The sequence below is a fragment of the Eubalaena glacialis genome, chromosome 18, assembly GCF_028564815.1.
Source record: "Eubalaena glacialis isolate mEubGla1 chromosome 18, mEubGla1.1.hap2.+ XY, whole genome shotgun sequence".
NCBI lineage: Eukaryota > Metazoa > Chordata > Mammalia > Artiodactyla > Balaenidae > Eubalaena > Eubalaena glacialis.
Window position 1 is genome coordinate 27074130 of NC_083733.1, and position 18734 is coordinate 27092863.

The window sequence follows — 18734 nt, forward strand, 5'->3', positions numbered from 1 at the left end:
GATTTGCAAGCAAGATGCAAACAGTAGATCGCCAGTGTGCAGCCTCTACTATAAAGTCATATGCTCTGTCAGCAGACATCCCAAGGTTATTCTATCACCTTCTGCTTAATGCCAGGAGCCATTCAAGATAGGACAGCTACTGGGCAGACAGGCAGTGGAGCAGAAGTCAGGCCCAGAGCCCAACCACAGTGTTTTGATTATTGCTGGGAGGGGAAAGCAGGCTCAACTTGTTCCTTCCCCCTTGCTTCTCCTCGCTCTCTGAGAGACACAGTACGTGATGGGCTCACTCCTGCTCCTTGGCTCTCTGTGTTCCTATTGCTAATGGATACACCAAGGTGGTAAAAGGTTAAGTGAATGGACTGATTCACCGGATGTCTTTGGGAAACTATCTTAAACGGGGAAACAGTAAACATATTAGTCAGCTGCTCTGTAAAGGAGATGACTGCCTAGCTTAGAAGAAACTGCTTTAAGTCTCCCTGTCTGGAGCCAAAATGATTGAAAGTTGGCTGCCAAGACCTCAGCTGGAAAAGGAACTTGACCACCCGACTGACCTTATTATTTTTAAACGCATGTATTTCCAGCTCACCCTGGACCAAGTCCTATTCCTCACTGAAAAGTTGTGTAGGGTGTGAACCTGATGTTTTTCTCACAGTTCAGTCTGTTGGCCATCAACCTTTTCCTCATTTCCTACTAGGGTCTAAGATGTTCTTCCACTTGATGGAGGAGGTAGCTTGCCTGCCCAGAAAGAGTAGTCACGCCTTGTTTCACCATCATTTGAGGTAGGATAGTTCCCAAATCTGGATTTTTTTTTTTTTTTTTTTAATATTAGTTCCCTGGCCGTACCTCTAGGCACTCTGACTCAATATGTCTCAGGTAAGGCTTGCAAATCTATTTTTTTTTAATGAGAAAAAGAAAACTTTCTAGGTGGTACAGATACAGCTGACACATGGGCCAGCCATTGGGTGCTATTATAACAACTGCCTTAGGCTTACATCTAAACAGCCAAAGTCCAGCTCACTCAGCCAACTTGAGAATTTTGTTTGAAACTTTATTCCTTACTTCTAGGCTGTGGAAATTTTTTAAATTAATTTTTATTGGAGTATAGTTGATTGGAAAAAAATTTTAATAGAAATTATTGGTTTATTTATATCTAATAACTGAAAGACCAACTTTTTCTTTTTTTAAATGACAGTCTTATAGAAAGGTTGAGAATAATATTGCAAATCACATAACTGATAAGGGATTTGTATCCAGAATATATAAAGAACTCTGACAACTTGATAATAAAAAGGGGATCTGAATAGACACTTCTTCATAGAAGACATACTAATGGCCAATAAGCACATGAAAAGATGCTAACATGAGTCATCAGGGAAATGCAACTCAAAACCACAATGAGAATCACTTCATACCCACTCGGATGGCTATAATCAGACAATAACAAGGGTTATCAGGGATATGGGGAAACTAGAACCCTTATACACTGTTGGTCAGAAGGTAAAATGGTGCAGTTGCTTTAGAAAACAGTCTGGCAGGGCTTCCCTGGTGGCGCAGTGGTTAAGAATCCGCCTGCCAGTGCAGGGGACACGGGTTCGAGCCCTGGTCCGGGGAGATCCCACATGCCGCGGAGCAACTAAGCCCATGCACCACAACTACTGAGCCCGTGCTCTAGAGCCCGCGAGCCACAACTACTGAGCCTGCATGCCACAACTACTGAAGCCTGCGCGCCTAGAGCCTGTGCTCCGCAGCAAGAGAAGCCACCGCAATGAGAAGTCCATGCACTGCAACGAAGAGTAGCCCCCACTCACCGCAACTAGAGAAAGCCCGCACACAGCAACAAGACCCAACGCAGCCAAAAATAAATAAAATAAATAAATATATTAAAAAAAAAAAAGAAAACAGTCTGGCAATTTCTCAAAAGGTTAAACAGAGTTACCATTTGACCCAGCAATTCTACATATATACCTAAAATAAATGAAAACGTGTGCACAAAAAAAGTGTACCTCAACATTCATTGTGGCATTATTCATAATGGCTAAAAAATGGAAACCACAAATGTCCCAACAACTGATGAATGAATAAACAAGATGTGATATAGCCATACACATACATACATGTAATATTACTTGGCAATAAAAAGGAATAAAGTACTAATATATGCTTCAACATGGATGAACCTTGAAAACAGCTCATCCAGAGCACAAGGTAGATGAGTGGTTGCCAGGGGCCTGGGGGAGGGATGAATGGAGAGTGACTGCTAATGGTTACAGGGTTTTGGGGGGAGTGATAACAATGTTCTGATATTAGATAGTGGCAATGATTGCAAAACTGAATATACTAAAAACCACTGTATTGGGCACTGAAAGTATAAATTTTTTGGTAAAATTCATAAATCTCAATAAAGCTGTTATTTATGTTTTAAAAAACCTGCAACAGCTCAGATGTCCTTCAAAAGTAATTAGTTGCACAAACTGCAGATACCATGGAATATTGTTACTCAGTAATAAATAAAACATAGACACACTGCATGAGTCTCTGGGAAATTATGCTGAGTAAAAATAGCCAATTCTAAAAAGTTGCAGACTGTATGATTCCATTTATATAACATTCTTTGAAATGACAAACTTAGAAATGGAGAACAGATTAGTGATTGCGAGGAGTTACAGAAGGGGGGCCTTGCTGGAGGGAGGTGAGTGTGGTTATAAAAGGGTAACAGGAGGGATCCTTGTGGTGATGGAAATGTTCAGAATCTTGAATGTGGTGTAAACCCTACACATGATTAAGTTGTATAGAACTAAATACACACCAAAAAATGACTATAAATATAACTGAGGAAATCTGAACATGATCAGTGGATTGTGTCAATGTCAGTATCCTGGTTGTGATATGGTACGATAGTTTTGCAAAATGTCACCATTGAGGGAAACTGGGTAAACAGTACACAGGACCTCATCAGCAAGGACCTTTGATGCATGGAGAGGACATAACATAGATGAAGACATTGGAATGCCAAAGATTATGTGACAGCTTGCAAGTGGCACACAGCCACAAACAGAAGCCAGGTCTCTGGACACCCATTCCTTCATTCAACAAATATTTATTTATGTGAGTGACACCAATGCCTCAGATCCCCAATTGTAGAATCTAGGCCCTGGGGTTATAGTCATGAACAACCCTCAGGCCAGCCACAGCTCAAGGAGGTACAAATGACCCCTCGCAGTCCCTAGTGAAAAAGTCCAGGGTCACTGGCTGTGGGTGTGAACGTAAGAAGGGAGACAAAGTAGGATAATGAGGCCAAATAGCTCTGGCCCACAGCATCCGTGCTGGCAAAGACACCAAACCTACTAACGCTCTTGCTAGGAGGCAGGAGGTGTGGCTTGGCCAAGAGGCCAGGACTAAAGTAACAGGATAAACACGGGCGGGCTGGGGGCCGAGGCTGGTTTGGGGCAATGCAGTTGGGTTGAGGATTGGAGAGCTGGTGTCCAAGACTAACGCCTGCCGAAAACTACAGCTCCCAGTGTGCCCCGCGGTCCGCCCCAGCCCCGGCGGTCATGTGACTGCTGCTCACGTGTCTCCGCAGCCGGCCCGGGCTCCAAGCACCGCAGGTAAGTGAAAGGAGGTACAGGTTGGTGGAGGTGGAAACGTTAGGTCCCTGGGTCCCCAGGGCCGCCACCGCGGCAGAGCCCTGCTCACTCCCTGCAGGGCTCTGCAGCCCGGCGTCCTCCGCCCCACACCCGCCTTCGGTCGGCCGGCCCGCCCTTGCCGCGCCTTAGCCCGGCCTGTCCCCACCTAGTCTCCACCTAATCAGTCCTAGGCCCGGATGGAGCGCCGGAGCCCCTCCCCAGTTTACCCCACAGCAGCCCACTCTCCTCGCTTCAGGCCTGAGGATCGCCCCCACCCCCCCGCCCTGGCCCACCTTCCAGTGCAGCCCACCCCTCGTATTGCTGGGATCCAGCCCCAGGCTGGCCTGGGAACCTGCTCCGGTTGGGATCTGAGGGGCCTAGTGCAGTGGTTACAGCTCTGGCCTGAGCGTGCGGGCATCAGGGTTCTAGTTCTGGCTCTGCCGCTGTGACAGTCTAGCCTCTTTCCCTCCGCGGGCCTGTTTCCCTAACTGAGCTGCTGCTCCACTCCGTGAGTCAGTCAGAGCGCCTCGGTTCCCTTCACTCTGCTGACCCGCACAGAAACAGCTCAGACTCTTTCTCTGCTGACAAATTTTAGGTACAGTTTGAGAAAGAAGAAACTGGGGGCAGAGAGGGAAGTGAGGAGAATCAGATCCCAGATCTTTGGGGAGAAGGAGCTGTAAGTCCCTCCACCAAAGCCGGAGGGGTGGAAAGAGCAGGTAAGCTGGGGACCATGGAGCAGAGTAGTTTGAGGGGAGGGGAGGCTGAGAGATTTCAGACCAATGCAGAGACCTCTGCGTCTGGGATGTGAGCAGGATGGAGGACAGGGTCTCACGGCTCAAGTAGCGCTAACTTTGCAGGGCTCTCTCTGGAGCTATGCTGGAAACTTGGGAGACCAAAACTGCCTCCACTGCTCACTGCTTTGATTTTTTGCTGAGTTGCTGGCTGGGTGGCAGGTTGCACAAGAGGAAGAAGCCCTGTGGCATCTGACTGATCTTTCTGGACTTGGAGCCAGCAGGGAGACATTTCCCCTGGAGCTGTGTCCCTTGGTTGCATGCTTGGTGACAGATGTCTGAGAGCACCAAAACTCCCCCTTTTCTCTCTAATGAGTTTAAGGCTCCCAACTTTGTTCAACCATCACAGGAGGAGCAATGGCAAGCATCTGACTACCCAAGAGGCCTTGCTAGCCATTCTAAACCCCCCAGTGTGCTGGGGGCATTGGAGGGGATGCCCCTGTAATGGGCAGTGGTTAGGTCAGGCATGTGGGGAGAAAAGTAAGAATTGGCCTAAATTTTGAAGGGCTTTGAAAGCTCCACAGAATTTAGACTCTGGAGGGAGGTATGCTGGGCTGTAAGAAATTGAAATACCCACAGTTCTGGGTGAGGATTGTTCTTGCGACCCTGTAGTGTAGAAACAAATTAGGAAGCCAGACAGATCTGGATCTAAATCCTGCTTTGCAACTTGCTACTATGTGACCCTGGATGAGTGATCTGATCTCTCTGAACCTTATGACCACTGTCATTAGGAATGAATGAGATATGTCCGTGACACTCCTGCCCGATGCATGGCCTCTAGTGCTGACATATCAGTACCCCTCTTCTGTGTTTATGTCTTATTTACCTGATAGGTCTGTAGGCCTGAAGCAGGCAGGAATTACGTCTGACACATTTCTGTCTCTGCCATCACACTGTGGCACCCAGTGCAGTGTTCTGCACAGAGGCACACCCGGGTTTGGATCTCAGCCATCTGACCTTGGGAAAGTTGTTTCACCTTTCTGTGTGTCTCTTGGGATAACAGTAGTACCTGCCTTTCCCATCTAGGTTGAGGAGAGCCAGAGCCCACAGGCCTCCTAGGATAACAGCCCCAAACAGGCTGGTGGCACCCTCCAGCTGAACGTGTTCCCTCAGCTCCCCAGGGCATGTGGTCGTGAGACAGAACCCACAGACCCTGCAGGAACAGGACTCCCAGGGCCATGGCCCAGGTCAGCATCAACAGTGACCTTGGCGAGTGGGGCTTAAGCACAGACTCCGGGGAGCGTGCCCGTCTGCTGCAGAGTCCCTCTGTGGACATAGCCCCCAAGAGTGAGGGGGAGGCCCTTCCTGGGGGTCTGGGCAGAGGCACCACTTCCACACTTGGAGCCATCTTCATCGTTGTCAACGCCTGCCTGGGCGCAGGGCTGCTCAACTTCCCAGCAGCCTTCAGCACTGCCGGGGGAGTGGCAGCTGGCATCACGCTGCAGATGGTGAGTGAGCGGGCCTGGTGGGCAAAGGTGCAGTTCGAGTGGTGGGTCTGGGCTCTTCACCTCAAAAGGGAGGCTCTGGATCAGGAGTGGTCAGTTGGAGACACATGCTACCACTCTCCCCTCCGTCACACATGGCAGACATTACTAATCTATTCCAGCATTCTTTCCTTTGAGCCCAGATGAGGCTTCAAAAGCCTTCCCAGCTATCAGGGAAGTTTGGACATCGACTGCATATTTAATAATTTCGTGGTTATGTTTAAAAAGCAGGCCCATACCTTAGAGCCGTGCTGAAATATTTACTGATGAAATGATATGATAGCTCGTATTTTCTTCAAAATAATCCAGAGTGGGAGAGGGAATAGATGAAACAAGATTGGCTGTGAATTGATGATTTTTGAATTTGAGTGATGGGTACACAGGGGTCCATTATACCATTCTGTCTACTTTTGCGTATGTTTGAAATTTTCCTCAAAATTTTTTGTTTTTAAAGAAAATCTCAACTCCAGTAATCTATTAAAATTGCCCTGCAAGATAAGGCTAATTTGCCAGATGGGCATTGGACACCGGGCCAGTAAGTGCTGAGCAAGACCAGGCTGCTCTTTGCTGCCAGGCCTTTCCCACACCCTCTTGCTCCGCCCCTGCCTGCAGGCCATGCTGGTTTTCATCATCAGTGGCCTCGTCATCCTGGCCTACTGCTCCCAGGCCAGCAATGAGAGGACCTACCAGGAGGTGGTGTGGGCTGTGTGTGGCAAGCTGACAGGCGTGCTGTGTGAGGTGGCCATTGCCACCTACACCTTCGGGACGTGCATCGCCTTCCTCATCATCATCGGGGACCAGCAGGACAAGAGTGAGGTCCCCCCTCAGTACCTACCTCGTCCCCCCCCCCTCAGCCCTGGGGGTCATGCGGTGGGCGGGAAAGAGCATGGAACACCTGCCCAAGGCCTGGCCTGGGCCCGGCATTCATCTGGGAATCCTCCCTCATGGCTGCTGGGCCCATTAGACAGATGGAGGTCCCAGCAGAGGTGGAGGACCACACCCTGCAGTAGCCTGGCATCACGTTCCCTCCTTCCTCCCTGTGCAGTTATAGCTGTGATGGCAAAGGAGCCTGAGGGGGCCGGCGGCAGCCCCTGGTACACAGACCGCAAGTTCACCATCAGCCTCACTGCCTTCCTCTTCATCCTGCCCCTTTCCATCCCCAGGGAGATCGGCTTCCAGAAATATGCCAGGTTCGGAGGCCCCACCCCAGCCTGCGCTGGACAGAAGCTCTGATCACAGGCAGCTGGAGACCCAAGGGCTGCAGGGGAACCCCTCTCCTCCATGCCACCTCATCTCCTGGGGCAGCAAGAGTGGGCAAGGCAGGGTAGACCGGGGCTTGCAGGGGTTCCAGCATAAGACCTTCCTTTTGTGTCAGCAGCAAGGGAGACAGTGGCTCTTTGCATCAGTGAGAGATTCAGTTCCAAATGTCCTTGTCAAAGAAGGGATGGGTGATAATCATGTGTGAAGGCAGTCTCCTAGCCTGGGCCTTGTCTTTCCCACGGAGGATGGGATTCTTGATCATTTGAGATTGTCAGCCTGGCAGCATTTTCCATGCAGCTTGGTATGAAGGGAAGGGACTAGCTTCCTGGCTCAGAGTCTGAAAAGCTATGGGATTCTAAGCTGTTTCCTGTGATCCTTTATCGAAGGGGTCACACTCAGTGTCTCCAAGGTTTCCTTTAATGTTGACTTCCCAGTATTTGTGCCTTCAACCCTCCAGCATCTCCTACTTCTCAAAGGCCCTGCTTGCACCTCTCGCCAAATCTGGGCTGCTCTGATTGAAGTAGCAGATGTGCTTTGAAGCCCAGCCCCCTGCTGTGGTCTCTGAGCCATGGAGCTGAACCACCTCATTTCCTAATGGCCACAAGTGTCAGTCTGGTCCCCTCTTGGCTTCCTAAATGTGGCTTGTTTCTCTGAAACTTATTTCTCATGCATTTTTTGAGTCTTTGTTTGGGATAGTCTCCCAGTTGGTTCATTAGACACTTGTGGTCACTAAAGTTAAGGGTGGATGTCCCTGGGGATGGAATGAGAGAAAAGGCAGCTGGGGCTAGGGAGGAGGAAGCTTAATCTATCCTTCCTGGCAGCTTCCTGAGCGTCGTGGGCACCTGGTATGTCACTGCCATCGTTATCATCAAATACATCTGGCCTGATAAAGAGATGACCCCAGCGGACATCCTGAACAGGTGGGTGAGGGCCCCCGGGAGACACATGGGGTAGAAGCTGCCACTCGGGCCCCAGGAGGTGCTGGGTCAGGCATCAAAAAGCCGCACAGGTGCTCTTCCCAAGGCTCATTAGCTCATCGGGGCTTGACTCTTTGGTCATTTTAGGAAGGAGGCAAGAGGTCCTGATCTCTTTTTACTGGAGAGAAGAGTGACAGCTGGGAATGAGGGAGACTTTGCCACTAATGTCCAACAGATGAGCCAATGTGAGACTAGTCCTCAGGTTATGGAAACTGCCAAGGTGGAATTGCACATTTGTTTCAACATGTGCTTATCTGTAATATCTGTATCTTCCATGTGAGGATGAATCAATTTTCTTAATTAAAAAAAAAAAGTTTCTTTTTTCGTGAAAGGAACAAATCAGAGAAGCAAAAGCCCAAGTGCAAGAGCCCAAAATTCTGGATTTTGGTCCCAGGAGGGCCTTCCAGAGCCCTAGTTTACTGACCTGTAAATGTGTCCTCTCCCAGTTCCCAGACTTCTGTGGGTTGAATGTGTGCATGCTGGCTGGTGGAGGCCGTGGGGGGCTGAATGAAGAGCAAGAGCATGGCGGCGGTTGGTGACCCTGAGGGGTTCCTGGGCAGCAGCATCTTGTGTGTTTGTCCGCAGGCCAGCTTCCTGGATAGCCGTGTTCAATGCCATGCCCACCATCTGCTTCGGATTTCAGGTGCTAGTTGCAAGGTCCCTTTTGTCCCCTTAGCTCACTCCCCATCCTGGGATGGAATCCACGTTACAGGCAGGATGGGGGAGTCCTGGAAGGAAGGACGGAGTGGGGGCCCCAGGACTTGCCCCTTATCCTTGGGGGTGAGGTCACTTGCCCACCATGACCCTGCCCTTCACCCTGACAGTGCCACGTGAGCAGTGTACCCGTCTTCAACAGCATGCGGCGGCCTGAGGTGAAGACCTGGGGTGGGGTGGTGACAGCCGCCATGGTCATAGCCCTCGCTGTCTACATGGGCACAGGTGAGTGCTCCCCTCCGGGGGCGGGGCTTAGAGGGCTCCCACTTTCCCTCTTTGTCCCCAAGTCATCTGGCCCAGGATTTCCTGGGGACAGCCCTGCACTCCCAACACGTCAGACACTTCTGTAGGCACTGCCTTGAACTTGGGCCACCTTGGGCCTCCTGCCCAAATGAGAAAGATGTATGCATGCATTCATTCAACAGCTCTCAGTGGGTGCCTAGTAAGTCCCAGGAACTTTCTCAGCATGGGGGATGCCATGGAGATAGACCCGGTCCTGCCCTCATGGAATTGACAGTCTAGTCAGAGAGAGAGTCTTCCAGGAGTAAGTCAGGAATCAGAAGGAAATCTAGACAGTGGTGAGTGCCATGGTAACAGGGAAACAGGGAAGCTGTGAGTGGGACTGAGTGGGGTTGGCTTTGGTGGGTAGGTCACAGATGGCTCCCCTCTGAGGAGGTGGCCATTGGGGAAGCCCAAATCATGAGAAGGAGCTAGAATCTGAAGAGCTGGGGGAAAAGCATTCCAGACAGAGGAACCAGAAAACGCCAAGTCCCTGAGGCCAGGACAGAAGAAGGTCTGCATAGCTGGAGTGGAGCGAGTTGAGGGTGGGTGGCGGGCAGCACGGCCAGACAGGGAACACAGCCAGATCCTTGAGGACTGTTGGGAGGCAGAGAGGAAGCGTTTCAGCAGGGGTGTGGCTCGGGGACACACGGCTCTGGGTGTTGGGTAGAAAATGGTTTGGGTGAGGGAGCAGGACTGGGAGACTACAAAGAATGGCCCTGTGGTTCCTTCCACAGATGGTTCTCAGGACCAGCACTGTTCTAGTTTCTGAAGACACAGACAGGAACAAGGGTGGCAAATAGGCAGAGTCCCGTTCTCCTGGGGCTCGTGTTCTGGTTGAGGGAGACAGACAATAAACAAGTAAAAAAAAAAAAGTTCCAAGAGAGAGGAGTGCTCTGAAGAACACAGAACAGGGTGGTGTGAGGGCCTGGGGGCAGGGATTATTGTGGATGGGCTGGGCGGGGAAGCATTCTCTGAGGAGGGGACAACGGAGCTGAGACCTGAATGATGAGGAGATGGGCAGACAGAAGGTTAACGCAGAAGCTCTGGGTGAGTTCAAGATCAGAAAGGTGACGGTGTGGGGGTGGGAGATGTGAGAAGTCAGGGAGGGAGGCTTCTGATCCCAGCCTCGACACCCCTCTGAGCCTCAGTGTTAGCCTCCAGAGCTGCTCCGTCATCTCCCCCTCTGCTGTTGGACCGAACGGTGAACGGTCCATCGCCCTAACCTAACCCTCCGAGGGTCGCCTGGACCCAGCCCTCTTGTCCCTGCCCTCAGGCATCTGCGGTTTCCTGACCTTTGGAGCTGCTGTGGACCCCGACGTGCTCCTGTCCTACCCGTCGGAGGACATGGCTGTGGCCGTCGCCCGCGCCTTCATCATCCTGAGCGTGCTGACCTCCTACCCCATCCTGCACTTCTGTGGGCGGTGAGTCCCCTCCCCACCCCGCCGGGGTGCTCCCTTTCACCAGGGCCCCTGAAAGCCCTTTGAACATGGGCCTTGTGTAGAATCCATTTTATAGAAGGAGAACCGGAAGCCCAGAGGAAAGAGTCAGTGCCTAGCATGGCCCTGCAAGTACCCCCAGCCGGGTCTTTGGGGGCCCCCTTTGTCCCAGAGTCACCAGAACATTCTGTGAGTCCTCGGAGAACCTCTAGTCCAGATCCTTTCCTGAACACCCTGCTTTCTGGGTGCCCCAGACCCTCCTTCTCAGGAGACTAGAAGTATATGTTCCCATGGGTCGTGCTAGTCCTGGGCCAGGCAAGGCACTAAGCCGTTCACGTTCACCATCCCGTCCGGTCCTCACGGCAACCCTGAGAAGAGGGCTGCTAGGCCCATTTCAAAGAAGAGGAAACTGAGGCTCAGGGGTTAGAGTCTTACCTGCAATCCACCCAGTCGGGGGTCTGGCCCCATGGCTGGAGGTGGGGAGCTGTTAGCAGGGGTGCCTCTGAGCCGCTCTCCGTGTGGGCAGGGCGGTGGTCGAAGGCCTGTGGCTGCGCTACCAGGGGATGCCGGTGGAGGAGGACGTGGGGCGGGAGCGGCGGCGGCGAGTACTACAGACGCTGGTCTGGTTCCTGCTCACCCTGCTGCTGGCGCTCTTCATCCCTGACATCGGCAAGGTCATCTCGGTCATTGGAGGCCTGGCCGCCTGCTTCATCTTCGTCTTCCCAGGTGTGGACCCCTGGCATCCCCGCAGCACTCTCTCCCAGGGCCTCCTGGCCTGAGCTCGTCACCTTCCGGGGAGGATCATCACCAGCGTTTATTGCTCACCCACTCCAGGCTCTGGCATGTTTAAGCGTTATCTCCTGCAAAGAAGGTGTAGTTGTCATCTCCATTGTACTGGTGAGGAGGTGTGAGGATCAGAGAGGGTAACAAGCTTGCCTAGAGGTTAACAAACTCAACTAAAGAATAATAGAACCTTTTCAAACCCAAGTCTGTCTAGGTCCACAGCCTGTACTCTTAACTCTTCATTCAAGTACCTGTTACTCCCCGACTATCAGGGATCTGGCTGGGTCAGCCCATGACAGGGTAATTAGGGTCTGGTGGTGGCTCTCTGACATGGGTCGGGAGACCTGAGTTTCAGACACAGTCTGCCACCAGATCCCTGGGGAACTGTCCTATCTGCCCAGTCATGAGTTCTGCCTGTACCCAGCTTACTTCTCTCCAGGAGGCCACCTGGAAATCCCTTGCCACTTTGCTTGGAGCAAGGGGGCCACATCTGCTCAGAAGTGCACTGGGAAGGGCCCTGCAATGTAGACACCTCTGAGTCACCTCCCAGTGCTGCCCCTTTAGCTCTGGGGCTTGCATGCAGCCCAAGGGGTGCCTGGCAGGTGCTGGCCCCTCCTGGGAGACCAGATGCCAGGCCTCCAGCTGGGTGCAGAGTGGAGACAGAGGCGGAATGTGTGGAGGAGTAAACACAGGCCTTTCTCCACTCACTGCCACCGCCCCTGGCAAAGGGGGAGGCTGGACTGCCGGGGGTGGGGGGGCCCACCCAAGCTCTCGGGGCCACCTCTTCTCTTCTAGGGCTGTGCCTCATTCAAGCCAAACTCTCTGAGATGGAGGAAGTCAAGCCAGCCAGGTAAAGCAGGGCCCGGCCCGTGGTCCTCTCAGGGAGGTACTGGATGGGGGTGGCCTTTAAATGGACAGGAGTCAGGAGACTTGTGTACTTTGAAAAACTTTTTTAAATACTTCTTTTAAAATGGGTAACATGTTAGTTGTAACAGTTCAAACACTACTGAGGATTATTTTTTTTTGAATTTTTGAATTTTATTTTATTTATTTTTTTATACAGCAGGTTCTTATTAGTCATCAACTACTGAGGATTTTAGAGAAAAAAGTGGAAGTCCCTCTTTCCCCACAGCCTGCTCCCCACCTCTCCCTTCTCCTGAGAGAGCTCCATGAGATCAGCACAGCCTGTGCCCTTGTAGACTGTTTCTGTGTGTGCATATGTGTCTGTGTACACAAAGCTATGCATGTGTATACACAAACACATGGGGTTTTGTGTCTGGTTAGGTTTTTTCAAAAATGGTTTCATGCCAGACACATTTTTCTGCCACTTGCTTTTTTCACTTAACCATGTATTTTGGAGATCATTCTATGTCCACACAAGAAGATCTACTGCTTCGGCCGTAGAATATTTTGCTGTTTGAATGTGTCCTGAATGTGAACACACTTCTGCATGTACACCTTGGCACAGCTGTTCGAGGATCTCAGTAGCATCGATTCTTAGAAGGAAATTGCTCCATCGTAAGGCATGCTCATTTTTACTCTGGCACATGGGTTCAAATTACCCTCCAAAAAGGCAGTACCACTCAGAGTCCCAGGAGCAGTGAATGAAAGTGCCCTGTTCCCCACACCCCTGCCAGCACTGTATATAGCGGCCTTTTCAATATTTGTTAGTCTAATGGATACAAAACACTACATTTTTTTAAAAATTAACCATTTTTACCATTTTAAAGTGTTCAGATATTAAGTGCATTCATATTTTTGTGTAACCATCACCACCATCTACCTCCAGAGCTTTTTCATCATCCTAAACTGAAATTCTGTACCCATTAAACAATAATTCCCCATTCCCTCTCCCCTTGCCCATGCCCCTACCATTCTACTTTCTGTCTGTGTGAATTTGACTCCTCTAGGTACCTCATGTAACTGGAATTATACAGTATTTATTTTTGTACCTGGCTTCTTTCACTTAGCATAATGTCCTCAAGGTCCATCTATGTTGTAGCAGGTGTCAGAACGTCCTTCCTTTTTAAGGCTGAATAATATTCCATTGTGTGTATAGGCCACATTTTGCAAAACATTACATTGTTTTAATACGTGTATGTCCCTGAATGGTAGAGAGATTATGACCAGGTTGCATGCTTTTAAAAAAAATTATCGTGCAAGTAATACTCATTGGTTATAGAAAACTTTAAAAATACAGACAAGTCTAAGGAAGAAAATAATAATCACCTTTAATATCCAGATATAACCAGGGAATTTCCTGGCGGTCCAGAGGTTAGGACTCTGTGCTTTCACTGCTGAGGGCATGGGTTCAATCCCTGGTCAGGGAATTAAGATCCCACAAGCCAGGCGGGCAAAAAAAGGAAAAAAAAAAAAGAAAGAAAGAAAAAATTCCAGTTATAACCCTGTAGCTATTTTTGACACATCTTTGCAGATGTCTGCTTTTTTATTTATTTATTTATTTAATGAACTGGATCACTCCATGTGACCTGCTTTTTCCTGACCATCTTTCCATCAGGAGATATGCATTTTTTTTTTAATATTTATTTATTTATTTGGCTGTGCCATGTCTTAGTTGCAGCACGTGGGATCTTCCGTTATGGCATGCGGGATCTTTTAGTTGCAGCATGCAGGATCTTTAGTTGTGGCACGCGAGGGTCTTTAGTTGCAGCATGCGAACTCTTAGTTGCGGCATGTGGGATCTAGTTCCCTGATCAGGGATGGAATCTGGGCCCCCTGCATTGGGAGCTCGGAGTCTTAGCCACTGGACCACCAGGGAAGTCCCAGGAGACATGCATTCTAATTCTGGTCCTGCCCTTGGTGTGCTGTGACCAGTCAATTAATCCCATTAGGTCTTGGCCTCTTTACCCATGGTCTAGGGATCATACACCCAGCCTCATAAACCGTTGTATGAAAGTCGTTGAAAAGTAGGAAGTGCTCTACCCACAGGAGAAGTGGTATAAGTAATTACAGTAATTAACTGATATATATATATATATATGGAAGTCGGCAAAGTCACAAGTGGGTTGACTGACCAGGCCCTCTCTCACCCTCTGCTCTACAGCTGGTGGGCGATGGTCAGTTACGGAGTCCTCTTGGTCACCCTGGGAGCCTTCATCTTCGGCCAGACCACAGCCAACGCCATTTTTGTGGATCTCTTGGCATAACCACTGCCTCCCAGGGAATTCTTGGCCTTTGCCATTGGACCCTGGAACCCATCTTGTAGAGCTTCAGGACCACCCTGAGTCCGGCATCATTCCCCTCTCCTGGTGGGATGACATCTGGACATCCTTTTCCAGGGACAGTTCTGGGGTGAAATCAGGCCCCACACACCTGGACAGCTCAAACCCAGCTCCCTTCCTGCCCCCGCATCCTGGCAGTGCCATGGATGGTAGGAGGAGGTCTCGTGTCACAGAAGAACCTTCCCCCCTCTTCCACCTCTCAACTTCTCCACGCCTGGAAGCCATGGGTGAAGAGAGTTGGTAGGTGTTGGAAGAAACAACTCAGCCTGACTTCCCTCTGGAGAAACAGTGTGGACCAAGGGCTGCCATCCTCCACAGAGAAGCCTGCCCTGGGTAGGGGCTGTGCTCATTACCCCGGGACTCAGTGCCTGCTCCAGTCTGTCGGCAGCCCAGCCAGCAGTGGCTTCCTCCGGCAAGTTCCAAAGGTAGCACTGAAGTCATACAGGTGCGGCGAGGCAGGCAGATTGATGCCTTGTCCACTGCCTCCTGGGGCTGCGGTGAGCCTGAGAGCCCTATTGCCCGTGGCTGGTTGACATTTCCCAAGCCTTTTGGGGCCTCACCCTGTCTTTTTACCCGGACCTGATGGTCCAGGCGTCCCTCTGCTCCTCCATCCCCAGGCATCACCAAGTCTAATGTTTACAAACGGCGCCAGCCCAGCTCTGAGCCAGGGGCCAGGGGCCGTCCCGTGCCACGGTGCTGTGAGTACTCCCTTAACTTTCCCCAAGGCGGGGAGTGTGCTTTTCTCTCTCAGATTCCTGATGGGTCCCTCTTTTCAGAGGCACAAGGGTGGGTGAGGGAGCATGCTGGGAACCCCATACAGGCTGGGCTGGTGAGGATCAAGGTGAACCTGTCTGGCATCTTCACTTTGAATGGCTGCTTCTCTTCTCCCTGCCCTGCACGTCCCCCCCTTTCCTGCCAACCCAGCCTGGTACCCTGGAGACAAGAAAGACAGCTGAGTGGCCGCTGACTGGGCAACATCTGAGTGTAGTCACGCCAGCCTAAAAGTTTCCCTTCCAGTCTGGATCTTGTCTGCTCCTGTCCCCCATCACCTCTTCACCACCACCCCATTTTTCTATGTAGCTCAGTCTCTCCTGTTCACATAAGTATGGGGGTGGGGGTGGAACAAACACTCTCTCGTCCACTTCCTCAGCTCCACACGTCTATCAGGCCTGGCCTCGGAGGCCTGTCGGTCACACTGAGGTCACGCCTATGTTGTGCCCCAGGCGGGGTGAGGAAGGATATTTTCCCCTTTCATATTTTGAACACCTTGGCCACTCACTTAGGCCAACCCTAGGCACCGTATTAGGCTTCCTCTGCCTGGAACACCCAGCATTTTCCCTGGCCCCTCGTGCCTAAAACCTCTGAATGCAGTGGTGGGGTGAGAGGGATCCCTGCCCTCAGGGCCGTGAGACAGAAGAAGCAGAGGCTCATGGGGGCCAAATAGCCTTGTGCTCAGACCCCCGGACTGGGTGACCTGCCTTTCCTCATGTTCCCTGGGGGCCAGACCCACATGGCCGTTTTCTCTCAGCCTGCTGCACAGCACCAGGCCCTGCCAGTGCCCACCCTGGATACAGTTAGGAGGACGGCCCATCATCAGCAGGGCTGCACTGCCTCCTAATGTTGGATTTCAGTGAGGGGTGGGGGGATGTAAGGGGAAAATGAGCTGGAATCTGGCCTAACCTCAGGAGCACCTTCCCCTGCCCTCTCTGCCAGGGCATTTTACTGTTTCTTTTCTACTTGTGCACATTCAGACCAGGGAGGATGGTTAATAAAAAGGGACTTGTGCTGCTGAGCTGTGTGGCCTGTGTCTGGTGCCAGGGACAGTCCAGGCCACTGACAGGAGGAAGACGGGCTGGAGTGGGAGTAGGGGTTGGGGTGCAATAAGGCCATTTGGCCTCACCGTCTGTGACCCCTTACTCGAGAATGGGCCCATCACGCTCCCTTTTCCAAGCCGGAAACCTGCAAGTGGGTTTTTTTTTTTTAAGATGATTTTTTTTTTTTAAATTATTTTTATTTTTGGCTGTGTTGGGTCTTCGTTTCTGCGTGAGGGCTTTCTCTAGTTGCGGCAAGTGGGGGCCACTCTTCATCGCGGTGCGCGGGCCTCTCACTGTCGCAGCCTCTCTTGTTGCGGAGCACAGGCTCCAGACGCGCAGGCTCAGTAGTTGTGGCTCACGGGCCTAGTTGCTCCGCGGCATGTAGGATCTTCCCGGACCAGGGCTCGAACCCGTGTCCCCTGCATTGGCAGGCAGATTTTCAACCACTGCGCCACCAGGGAAGCCCCCTGCAAGTGGTTCTTAACACTTCTCTCTCCTTCCACATCCCATCAGACTTTCCCCACTGACTTGGGACTCCGCCTTGGTCTGTCCTGCTGCCTCTACCTTAGCTCAAGCCCTTCCTGTGTCTTCTCTGCACCACTGCAGCCTCAGATTAGCTTCTGTGTTGTATGTCCCTCCCTGACCTCAAGTTTTGGGGTGAGCGTCAAACCCCTGGGCATCCCCCCCGCTTTGTCCTTTCAGAGGCAGGTGTTGAGAGCAGGCCCTATTGTCCTGGTTATGGAGCCTGTCACTGTGCTCAGTGCTGGGGAGAAGATGTTCAGCAAAACACACCAGCTCTGCTGTCAGTCTACTGGGGAAGACTGATGCTTAGCAAGTCATCACAAATATAAACATGCAAGTTGTGATAAATGCCAAGAAGGGAAAACACAGAATGTTATATTTGGGGGTCTGAAGCTTCCCTGGGGAGTCAAGGAAGGCTTCCTGGAGGAATTGACATATGAGCTGGCCCCTGAGTGATGAGTAGAATGAACTAAGTGAAGAGAGGTGGGGAGACCTTTCCAGGCTGTGGGAAATGCATGTGCAAATGCCCTGTGATGGGAGGAACACGGTCATTTGAGGAACTGGAAAGTGGCCATTGTCGGCGGAGCATTACCTGGGTGTGGGAGAGCAGCAGAGGTGAGAGCAGAGCATTCTGGGATGGTCTGCAATGGCTCCCCCTGGTCCTCAGAATAAAGTCGAACCAGCTCACCTTCTACCACACTCCCCATCCCTGTTTGGGTATTTTGCAAAGATCCCTCCCTCCTGGTGGAGGTGGGGACCCTCTCCAAGGAGGAAACACGTTGCAAGACTAGACAGGTGGGACAGCTTTGGGCCACGGTTCACACCTGCCTAGTGGGCCAAGAGCTTGAGGTTTGGTTTCACTTTCTCTGAGTGAACAGAGGGAAGGAAAGGTTACATCTAGGCCACAGGCAAACGCAGAGCCAAATTTATCCATTCAAGTCAAGACTTGTAAGCACTTAATCAATGTCTGTCTCCCTGTTAGACTGTAAGTTCCATGGGAGCAGGGTCACATCTCCCTTGTCCATCAGGTATCTTAGCCAGGGCCTGGCACATAGTCAGCAAGTGTTCAATAGTTGTTGAACGAATGAATGAATGAGTATCAACTAATACTTGTTGATTTCTTACTTTGTGCCCGCACTTAACTTGCATCACTCACATTCGGTCTTCATGACAACTCTATGCAAAAGTGAAAGCTGAGAGATGTTACATAGTTTGCCCAGGGAGTAAAACTGGAGCCCTCTTGCCGTGCATAAATGAACAAGTGAGCAGAAGGCTCTCTCAGTCTGATGATTTCTGACCCCGGAAGGCAAGCCCAGGAACCTCCAGCCCTCATGCTGGCACCAACATCAAATCCTAAAACCTTCGACTTACTGTCCCATCCAAACCATGTCAAGTGGTGGGATGCGTGCTGGCTGGTGGCTCTGGGCAAGTCGCTTCCCCTCTCTGGGCTTCTGTTTCCAGATCTCTAACATGGGACTGATCATCACTGACCTTATTTACCTCCCAGGGAAAAGGAGAGCCAATGTCAAGAAAGTACATGAAAAAAATGACAGAAGTGCTTTATAACCAGAAATCCGCGTTTGCAGAAGAAATGCGAAAACTCAGTTTCTCCTCAGGAGGACACAGGCAGAGGTTCCCCTACCACTTCCTGGGAGTCAGGGTACTTCTCAATCTTTAATGTGCATACAAAATTTTTATCTCCTTAGGATACAAATTCTGATTCAGTAGATCTGGAGTGGGGCCTGCAGTCTGCATTGTTAACGCTCCCAGCTTCGCCCATGCTTTGGTCCTTGGACTGCACTTTGA

At 51.0% G+C, this 18734-nt stretch overlaps 1 protein-coding gene and 1 long non-coding RNA gene across 6 annotated transcripts in view; one reads left to right on the top strand and one right to left on the bottom strand.

The window, feature by feature from the left end:
* The window catches only part of LOC133078504 (uncharacterized), a 56409-nt gene that overhangs the window by 6647 nt on the left and 31028 nt on the right, over positions 1 to 18734 (bottom strand). For 2 of the 3 annotated variants that reach the window (XR_009697885.1, XR_009697887.1), the window contains 2 exons: positions 11003 to 11427; positions 6249 to 8863 (listed from right to left, as the gene is read on the bottom strand). This is a non-coding gene — a long non-coding RNA (uncharacterized LOC133078504). Of the gene's footprint in view, positions 1 to 6248; positions 8864 to 11002; positions 11428 to 18734 lie in introns of those variants that run through there. The other variant, XR_009697886.1, reaches the window with a different exon arrangement.
* SLC38A7 (solute carrier family 38 member 7) lies at positions 3583 to 16384 on the top strand. 3 transcript variants are annotated; one of them, XM_061173597.1, is made up of 12 exons: positions 3583 to 3605; positions 4219 to 4339; positions 5441 to 5862; positions 6511 to 6709; positions 6944 to 7088; positions 7980 to 8078; positions 8721 to 8778; positions 8960 to 9074; positions 10405 to 10552; positions 11094 to 11293; positions 12146 to 12200; positions 14415 to 16384. In XM_061173597.1, the coding sequence occupies exons 3-12, from the start codon at positions 5593 to 5595 to the stop codon at positions 14515 to 14517; spliced, it is 1392 nt and encodes a 463-aa protein (XP_061029580.1). In that variant the 5' UTR covers positions 3583 to 3605; positions 4219 to 4339; positions 5441 to 5592; the 3' UTR covers positions 14518 to 16384. The 3 variants fall into 3 exon arrangements, with proteins under 3 accessions (XP_061029580.1, XP_061029577.1, XP_061029579.1); XM_061173594.1 differs by having other exon boundaries at positions 6511 to 7088; XM_061173596.1 differs by having other exon boundaries at positions 5528 to 5862; positions 6511 to 7088.